A 10,297-nucleotide genomic window follows, 5' to 3' on the forward strand; every position below is an offset into this window, starting at 1 on the left:
AAAAGCTTACACATGGCATATTCCACACTAGAATCATAGTGAAAACAGATATGCAAAGTGTAAACAGCTCCTTCAGATCACTTATTCCATGTTTATTTAATGCAGAGTAGTACATCAATTTCTCCTTTAAAAACTTGTTGACAATAGTTCATGCAACAAGTGTTCATCAAACTTTCTTATATACCAAGATAAAAGTGATACAGGAAGCTTGACACCAGGTTAAAGAATGGGGATACATGTTTTAGTATATCTATCCTTCTGTATTCTTCTTCCCTCCTACCCACTATTCACTGACAAGGGGGAACCTTTTGAACAGTGAAAACGACGATGAAAAACAAAAACAGGAAAAGATAACCACCCACTTTTTTTTTTTTTTTTTTTTTTAAAACTAGAAACCAACAATCTGAGTATACTGTGAATAAGCTTCTGATGCAGCCTGCACACCGATTGGAGCACGAGTAACATAATCTGGAAGATCAAAGGCATCAACGAGTTCCCTTGCGACATTCTTAACTTGGAAGCATAGATATTCTGTTAACTTGTGAATTGCCTGTTAATCAAAAGCGGATGGTCAGACGTGAAAGAAAATCGACCTGACTTGAGAGAGTTAATTAAAAAAAAAAGGGTTTAGTTTTTGCTCATTCGACTTCTAAGATAACCATATTTGCCAAGAACCATTCAATTTAGATGGATATCAAAATAGGAGGGTTGGCAAAACTACTGGCACATCTATAGCATCTAAAATGAAGGGGGTCAAAGACACAATAAACCTCGCTTCCCGTGTTGAGCATAAGAAACCATACTTAAACAGCAAATCTACAATTTGATTCAGACATTCCAAAATAATATTCTAGAACGTTTTAAGTTTCATTCATTGTTAGATTTTAGAGACTAAGATGAAGTAACTGCAGTTCCAGAAAATTTTCCCTAGATTCTTACCTTAGCTTTGTTGGGAGCCACGTAGTCCACATTGCGGTAAGTTCCTATGTCATTCCAGATTCTATCCAAGGCATAAAGATCACACACGAGTTTTAGGGCAGCACGAGAGCTTTCATCAAGGCAACTGTAGAAAAGGAGATATTAGATAAATACTAGTTGAAGGAAAGAACAAGCTTCTCAAATTGTGATTGGGAATACTTCTTGACAGCTTCAATGAATTTTTCAAGGATGAAGGATTCAATATGAGACTCTGCAAGTGTCAAGAGGTGATTTAAGCATCTATTCCAAGCACCAAATCCTCCAAGAGTCTTGGAGTGCTTCTGAAGCCGGATAGCTACACTTTGAAGCAATCTTGACGTACGATACTGGAAAAGGAGCAGTTAAAGCTTAGTTAGACATACAATATTGTTGTATGCCAATATGCACTCTACACCAGATGACCACAAAATACTCACCCTAAAAGCATCCAATTGGAAGTTAGGATCTCGTAGGTGAGCTTCACCTTCCCATCTAGCAGTTACTGGGTTAGGCTGAGCGAGGTAAGAATTCATGGATTGTCTTAGGTAGTTCCATGTAACAGTGAGCTGCCCACCTCGGAATTTCTCCCCATACTGTTTCAATAGAAGACCGGCTACCTGGATCATAAGAAAACTTGTTACACCCTATTCATTAATTATATTTTGTTTAAAATCATTAAGAAACAGAACAGTTGTTTCAGTGTGAAAGAGGGCATGAACATGAAATCACAAAATCTGAACCTGCTGCAGAAGAACAGTGTTGTCACCCTCAAATGTCTGAAATATGTCATGATCATTCCTCAAACTTCCAAACCTATTGACAGCAGCATAACCATGGCCGCCACAAGCTTCTCTACATGTGCTCAATGACTTTGCTGTGTAAGAAGTGATATAGGCCTTAAGCCCTGCCGAAAGTGCATGTACATCCCCTATCAGTTCTTCATCACGAGACTTCTTCATTTCAGAATATTTCTCCACCAGATGCAGTGTGGCAAAATGGAATGCGTAAGTTGAAGCCAACATTGGCATAAGCTTGTGCTGCTGAGATTGGTAGTCAAGTATACTAACTTCAGGTTGTTTGGGAGGACCAAATTGCTGGCGTAGCAGAGAATATCTTGTTGCAATAACAACAGCAATCTTGAGGACACCCACAGAAGAATATGCAAGGCCAACTCTACCACCAACAAGTTCTCCAAGTGTGGCAGCAAATCTTTTGCTGATTGAAGGCAGGCTGCTAGTGTATTTCCCATCCCGTGAGACGTCTCCAAATCGATTAAGAAGGTTATCTCGTGGAATTCTTACTGAGCGAAATCTCAATGCACCATTATCTACTCCATTCAAGCCAACTTTATGGCCACAATCATGTATTTCAACCCCTGGTAATGTCTTGTGGATCTTCATATCCCTTATCGGAACAATAAATGCATGAACGCCCATGTCGGTAACACCTTTTGTATCATGAGTTGGTAACATCAGTTTTGCAAAAACTGTTGCAAATTTTCCATGAACAGCAGCATTACCAATCCACCACTTTAAGGCCCCATCATTTGGCGTGTCAATTATGAATTCATCTGTGAGAGGATCAAAGGTGGCAATTGTCTGAAGACCTTGAACATTTGAACCTGATTAGCAAAAGGATCAAAACGAATTAGAGAAAATCCAAGTGTCCTAATTATCGAAATAAAAAAAAAAAAAAGCACTATATGGTAAGTCTTTTAATTCAATTAAGCGGAATTCTTATGGATGTTATACTTCATTAGCCGCCCGGTCTATACATAACTGCATCTTCAACTTCAAGATATTGCAGTGATATTGCCTTAATATTCCTTTAATGCAAATGAGAACGACAAAATGATCTTAACATTTCTTTGGAAGATAATGCTGTAAATAAGTCATGGATACAGACAAATACAGAACAGACTAACCTTGCAAATTCCTAGCAACATTTCTTATATGCGCTGACCAATGTGTAAAGGATCTATCACTACTTTGGCTATTTATGTGACAGACAAATATCATCTCCCTCCACAAAATTGCATACTCTTAGGAGAAAAGGTACTAAAACAACTGTATGTGTAGTGCAAATGCACCAAAGAGCATCGGAAACATTACAGACTTTTACCACGGATTATAAGATGGAAGTTGATAGTGAAAGCGATAATAATAAAAGAAGTGGTACAACACACTTTACCATGATGAAGTTCTGTCATTGCAAAGCAGCCAGGGTAGTCCACATTGTCTATACCATTAAAATATTTGTCTCTGTGCTTTTTAGTTCCCAAGTTGATAACAGAACCTCCCCAAAGACTGCATTGAAAGTCCAGTCAGGTAAGAATTTGTTATTACCTCTTTTAACGAGAAACTTAAAACATAAGATCCATCATAGTTGCTATAGGCAATAGAGATTGACAAATGCAACTTTAACAGAAAATTACACCACGTTGACATCATTTAATGGAAATACACTGTAACAAATGGAGAGTTAGCAAAAACAACCCTATGGTACGTAAGTTTTACTAGGACACTCTTTGTCACCAACCGGCTTAAGGTTTGGATGATGCATTTAGAGAAGCAACATTTTCTAGTTCTCGCATACTTGAATAGATGATAAGTTGGCAATTGGACAGAAGCATGGTCACAAGTCGTTTTTACAAGGAACTTAAATCACTTGCACATACTAACAAAAAAGCAGAAAACTGTATAGCTGGTTTTACACGTCCAATTGTAAAACCTTATTAAGAATCTTTTTTTTTCCCTTGGATAATGTAAGCTTTTGAAGTCTCTTATTCTTCGCATTCAGGTCTTCCTTATTGCTAAAAGAGAATTAATTGAAGATAAGAGAGTCCTAAAGCTCAATTTATTCTGGTCTGGATTAGATGGAGATACGGCTATCGCTAACGTAGATTTGCAACATTGTTTAAGCCTTAGCTTACATCAATTAACACGAAAGAGCGGATCAAGGCCTTGACTAGAACTCTATGTAAATATCTGCTATGAGAATATAAGAATCAGATTGGTCCCTACCATCTTATTCAAAAAGAAGACTATCTGTTCTGTTTCTATTACTGCTCTTGAACTCAACTGAAAGCAATTGAAACCATTTCAGAAACTTCATCAGAGGCATTGTAAGGAGTGAAACAAGCAAGAATGCTCAAGTTGCTAAGAAAGAATTTGTAGCTATCCCCTTTCTATGGCAGTTGTGTGGCATCGATGCAAACTGGAGAGTATGGCTGCTAGTTCAATGGGAAGACAATAGAAAACGCCTAGTCGTGTAATAGCACAACTTGGTTCAACTTAATAACAAAATTCCTAAGTATGATGAGGTGGCTATGCTGCCAGAGGCGGATCCAACATTTGAAGTTTATGGGTTCCTACAGCGACCTCAAGTTAATATACTATAATAACTGGATTCGCAGTCAAATATTTATAGATGTTTAGTAGATTCTTAATAAATATACATGATTTGGGCAAAAACTACTGGGTTCACATTGAATCCGCCCGTGGCTACGCCGTCAACCTTTCTATACCAATGATTGCCTCCTTGTTGTACTCGAGGAAGATATGTTTAACTAAGTGAAAACAACAACAATATTGTTGATCAAAGCTAGATCAATTTCCATTAACAATAACTTCAAAATTAATACTAACAAGAACTAAACACAGAAAGAGAAGAAAAGACAGATATTAGACTATCTTCACAAATTATACTAGTATTACCTATATTTTCTGATCTTTCTGGTTAAATATTCAGCACAAAGAATTGAGTAAAAGAAATTCAAAATATGATATTATTCAGTACCAAATTGATCATACCAACTAAACCTAAATAGCTAATTCCATAATCCTCTAACTGCCACCAAAGGAAGAGAAAAAACAATAAACACAAACAAACAAAACAGAGGCTAGCAAAACAATAAATACAAAAAATCAGTAAAATATAAAAGCAAGGGGCAGAGAAAAAGAAATAACCTGTACTGAACACCCATTTTGATGCCAAGTGACATGTCAACACTTCCAACAGCTTCAGCAATAGCAAAATACTTAGCCGGATCTTCAGCCACATACCTAAACGGCCTTATCCCACCTTCTCTTACCAACCCCACAAGTTGTTTCATGCACAATTCTCTGTGTTCATCTTTTGATATCTCAATTGGCGTCTGAAGTTCAGGTCTTGAATTGAAGTAAGCATAAACTTGTTCTTGTATATCCCTATGCTTCCCTCTCATGTATTCCGACAGTGTTACAGTGCTCACGTTAATCGTCTTCGCCTTCCCCGACGCGCACGTTAGCAGCTCTAAGTGGACCGGGGTGATGTCCTGAACCGGGTTCAGATGTAAAGTCAACCGTTGGATTCGCCGGTTTACGGTTTCTTGATTTTCTTCAGTGTTCTGGACACCCTTTGAGCTGATCTTTTGAAGCTCCATTGAATCTTTAAAAAATACAGCGAATCGAATGAATGTATAGAACTATAGATACAGAATTGTTGTATGTATAGGTAGAGAGAGAGAAAGGAGGTGTTATGGTTATGGAAGTTGGAAATGTTGAAGGGATTGAAATAGTTTCTACGGAACGTTAGTGTGACGTGTGATGATGGCTGGCTTGACACGTGGAAGTGCATTATTGGATGGAGAGGAGGTAGTTGCTATTTTTGGCGCGCCTTTCAATGTCGATGAAGATAGGAAATTAGGAATGGGCAAATAAGGATTTGGATGAGATTGGTCTCTATCAAGAGTTCAAGACTAATATCTTTTTCATATTTTTGGCTTTTCCCTATTTCTGGAAGATCTGTTTTTTTTTCTTTATTGGGTTAAGTTTGTAGTAATTGGATTGTTTCTGAGAAGGACTTTGCATAAATTTGACTTCAAATATGCAAGATTTTATCGTCGAGGGGCCTGTTGTTGATCTGTTCCTTTCTTCTTTTTAAGAGACCCATTGGATTAAACTCCGAATTTAGTCCTTAATTGTGCTTTCGGCTCTTCAAAATGGGATCGATCGAAGATTAGGTGGGAGTCTTGACTATGGACAAAGCTCAGGAGTTGAGGAGAAATTATTAGCCATGGAGGCCTGAAGGAGTAATGGGGATGCGAATGACATGTCGATTATGACGATGAGCTGCATTAAGGAAGTTGAGAGAGAGGTGTTACGGGTCTCGAAAGGTTATTCTGGCGGTCACAAAGGGGACTAGTAGTGGCATGAAGAGGTCCAAGAAAAAATAGAAGCAAAGAAAGCGACGTACTTGAAGTTAGTGAGATCACGAACGAGGAGGAGAAGAGGACGAACCAAGAAGGTATAAGAAGGCTAAGAAGGAGGCAAAGTTAGCGGTCACGGAGGCTAAGACTGCAACGTTTGGTCGTTTGTATGAAGAACTGGGGGACAAAGGCGGTGACAAGAAGCTATTTAGGCTGGCCAAAGTGAGAAAAGGGAAGGCTCGTGATCTGAACTAAGTGAGGGGCATCAAAGACGAGGAAGACAGAGTTTAATGGAAGTGGCACAGATTAAGCGAAGATGGCATACTTATTTTCATAAACTCCTGAATGAATATGGGACATGAACTTTATGTTGGGTGATTTGGAGCATTTCGAGAGTCATCGAGATTTTGGGTATTGTAAGCGCATAAATATTGAGTAGGTCGTGGTGGATATGTGTAAGATGAGTAGGGCCAGAGCGACCGAGCCAAATGAAATTTCGGTGGAATTTTGGATGTATGTGGATAGGGGAAGCTTGGAGTGGTTGACTAGGTTGTTTAACATCATTTCTAGGACGGAGAAGTGATGGTAGGCTATAATCTCGTATTTTAGTCGTTTATTTCACTCTAATTTACCACACTTTAATTGTGTCTGAGCTTTAACCGCTAGTGTTTTGCACTTAATGTATGTTTATGCCTTGTAGGGGTGATTCCGAGTCAAAATTCAAGGAAGAAGCAAATGCTGAAGAAATGCACTAGTGTGAGGCACTGTGCGACTCATTAGTGCAAAGTTTTTTGTCAGAAATTTTTGAAGTTTAGAGACTGGGTTTTTTGTGGTCTGACACGAAAAGGCATTAGTGCGACGCACTAGGCGATGCATGGAAAGCATTAAGTTTGCAAGTTTTCCTATTTCGGCTAGGAAAGGGAGATTTTGTCTAGTCTGACCCAACTTGGTATAAACACATGGAAGAACATTATTTTTTGAACTTTGAACACATTTTAGACCTAGAGACACACGAGAAACATCCGGGAGCAAGGATATCTCAGATTTCTTCATCTTTTCTTAGTATTTTCAATTATCCAACACTTATGAATTTGTTTGTCTATCATGGGTGGCTAGAACCCATAGTTCTGGGGTTGTGATTTAGCCATGAAATTGTTGTTTAACGTTGACTTAACCTTGATTACAATTCACCAATATATGATTGTTTCTTTAGTTCTGTGATTAACTGCTTACTTGTCTGGCCAGCAGTTAGGTTCTATTTACTATCTATGTTATGCTTGAGAAAGCCATGTTTAGATTAGAGAAGAATTGAAGAGAGAACGATCTTAACTCTGAGGGGGTGGGGGCGGATTTGTGGTTAGGATATGAATATACCTAGTCATCATACTTAATTAAATATCGTAATCTTAATACGTTCTTAATAGATTGATTTCATAGGAATATAGACGTTAATCTATTTTGAATAGGCGAGTAGTACTTCGGGAGAAGGCTATGAGAGCAATTGTTCGATTAATTAGCAACCATGAGTGAATTGTATGAAAGGGAGAGTTAACTAGAACACAATAGTATTGGTGAATCGATCACAACTCTGAAATACTTGTCTCTACTGAATACACAACAACCATTTTGCTGTGATAATTTAGTTACTAGTTAGAATTATTGTTTAGTATAATCACACTTTTGAATTCAGATTGGCTCGATTGAATAACAATCTTGGTGAATTTAGTGGACAGTTAATACAAGTCTTTGTGGGTTCGACACTCGACTTATTATTTTATTACTTGTACGACCACGTATACTTGCGTGCGCGTTTGGGAGCAACAAGTTTTTGGCGCCGTTGCCGGGGACTTGAATATTGACTACTTTTTAGTTTTTGCTTTCATTGTTTATTTCGTCAAGTCTAACATTACTTGATTATTGCTATGATCTCAGGAACTTTGATTGAATGCGTAGGGTCAGAAGCTAGGATAGACTTCAAGTCTTTGACCCCGAACCTGAGAGAACATTTCATAGGAGGTAGAGGGAAGCAAGGAACACAAATAATCTTCAGGCACTTGTTCAATTTCCTGTGAACATGGCAGAGGAGCAACATATGGTTGTTCAGGAGGTGGCGATGCCCATCATTGCTAATGTCACCTTCAGTATTGTGAAGCCCAGAATCACTGGGCACTTTTGAGCTGAAACAGAGCATGATCCAACTACTACATGCGAATGGGTAATTTATGGGTCTTCCACACGAGGATCCACAACAACATATCCTGAACTTTTTGGAGATTAGTGATACTTATATCACTAATGGAGTCACTCCAGACTATCTGAGGCTCACACTTTTCCTGTTCTCTCTGTTGGGCGAAGCAAAGTGATGGTTGAAGGCAGAACCAACTAATTCTATTACATCATGGAATGATCTGGCAAGGAAATTTTTGGCAAGGTTCCTCCCTTCAAGCAAAACTGCAAAGATCAGAAGTGAAATAGTTGCCTTCAAACAGAAAGCGGGGGAGTTTTTATACTCAACTTGGGGAGAGGTTCAAGGGGCTGCTCAGAGACTGTCCTCATCACAATCAGACAAACAAAGTGTTAGCTCACACTTGCATAGAAGGGCTACATCCTGAGACAAAGATTGTGGTAGATGCTGCAGCTGGAGGTCAAGTGTTGGAGAAAAGCTTTGATGAGATATATATATTATTGAACAAATTCTCCAAAAGCAATCCTGATTGGCAATGAGAGATGGGCAGACACACAATGCAAAAATCTACATGGGTTCTTGAGTTAGATGTCATATCTACATTATCAGTACAGATTTCCACATTAACCAACCAAGTCAATCAAATGAACTTGGTTATTAACAAGCAACAAGCCCCGCCAGTGCATCAGGTTCAATTGTTTTGTGAAGTATGTGGAGAGGGTCATACAAGCGACTTATGCCCAGCTAATCTAGAGTCTGTCTGTTTTGTGGGTAATGCAAATAGGGGCCAGACAAACTAGTATGAGAACACTTACAATCCCAACTAGAGGAACCACCCAAACTTCTCTTGGGGTGGAAACCAAGGTGCTCAGAATCAATATAGGCCACAAGCACCTCAACAACAATATAGACCACCTCAGGCTAAACAACATGCAAACTCGACGAGTCACCTTGAGAAAATGATAAAGAAATTTATGGCTGACGAGCAGGCCCAAATATTAGAGATAATGAATAAAGTAATGGCTAATCAGCAGGCCCAAGCCGCAACAATGAGAAATTTGGAGCGACGAATGGGACAACTTGCCAGTGTCCAAAATACTCAACTAGTTGGAGCTCTTCCCAGCGACACTGAGGCTAATCCTAAGGCATCTATTAATGACGTGTCATTGAGGAATGAGAGAGTGACCTTTAATGAGAAGCCAGCCACTATAGAGTTAGAATTAGAAAAATCAAATGAGTCAGAGAAGCCAGCTGAAGAGGTGGTGGCTAAGCAACCCCCACCATTAGTTGCGAGGCCACCACCTCCATTCCCTCAAAGATTGCAGAAAGTGAAGGATAATGCCGCGTATAAAAAGTTTTTTGATATTTTGAAGCAAGTGCAAATCAATATTCCACTAGTAGACATCCTGCAAGAAGTACCCAAATATGCAAAATACATCAAGGACATAGTGGCAAATAAAAGGAGGTTGATCGAATTCGAGATTACTGCGCTCACTGAGGAATGTAGCTCTAGAATCCAAAGCGAGCTACCTTAGAAATTGAAGGATCCGGGTAGTTTCACTATCCAAATCTCGATTGGTAAGCACGCAACCGGGCGAGCTTTGTGTGATCTTGGAGCGAGCATCAATTTCATGCCGCTATATGTATTCAGACAGTTGGGTCTGGGCGAGCCATGACCAACAACGGTAATCTTATAGTTGGTTGATCGCTCCCTTACTTATCCTGAAGGAGTGATTGAAGATGTGTTAGTTCAAGTGGGTTCTTTCATATTCCCTGCCGATTTCATTATCTTGAACTACGAGCATGATCAGGAAGTCCAATTTATTTTTGGGCATCCATTCTTAGCCACAGGTCGAGCTATTATTGATGTATGCGATGGAAAGATGACGATGAGAGCCAGCGATTGAGTGGAGGTATTCAATGTGTATAAAGCACTCAGATTGTCAATCCACTATGAAGAGCTATCC

At 39.1% G+C, this 10,297-nt stretch overlaps 1 protein-coding gene across 1 annotated transcript; it reads right to left on the reverse strand.

Moving 5' to 3' along the window:
• Positions 1 to 71: 71 nt before the first annotated feature.
• Positions 72 to 5,562, reverse strand: LOC107771125 (acyl-coenzyme A oxidase 2, peroxisomal). The gene is made up of 7 exons (XM_016590450.2): positions 4,926 to 5,562; positions 3,148 to 3,263; positions 1,698 to 2,578; positions 1,395 to 1,574; positions 1,138 to 1,304; positions 940 to 1,063; positions 72 to 550 (listed from the first exon to the last, which is right to left on the reverse strand). The coding sequence occupies exons 1-7, from the start codon at positions 5,378 to 5,380 to the stop codon at positions 389 to 391; spliced, it is 2,085 nt and encodes a 694-aa protein (XP_016445936.1). The 5' UTR covers positions 5,381 to 5,562; the 3' UTR covers positions 72 to 388.
• Between the last annotated feature and the right edge of the window lie 4,735 nt (positions 5,563 to 10,297).

This window comes from Nicotiana tabacum, chromosome 11 (assembly GCF_000715075.1).
Source record: "Nicotiana tabacum cultivar K326 chromosome 11, ASM71507v2, whole genome shotgun sequence".
NCBI lineage: Eukaryota > Viridiplantae > Streptophyta > Magnoliopsida > Solanales > Solanaceae > Nicotiana > Nicotiana tabacum.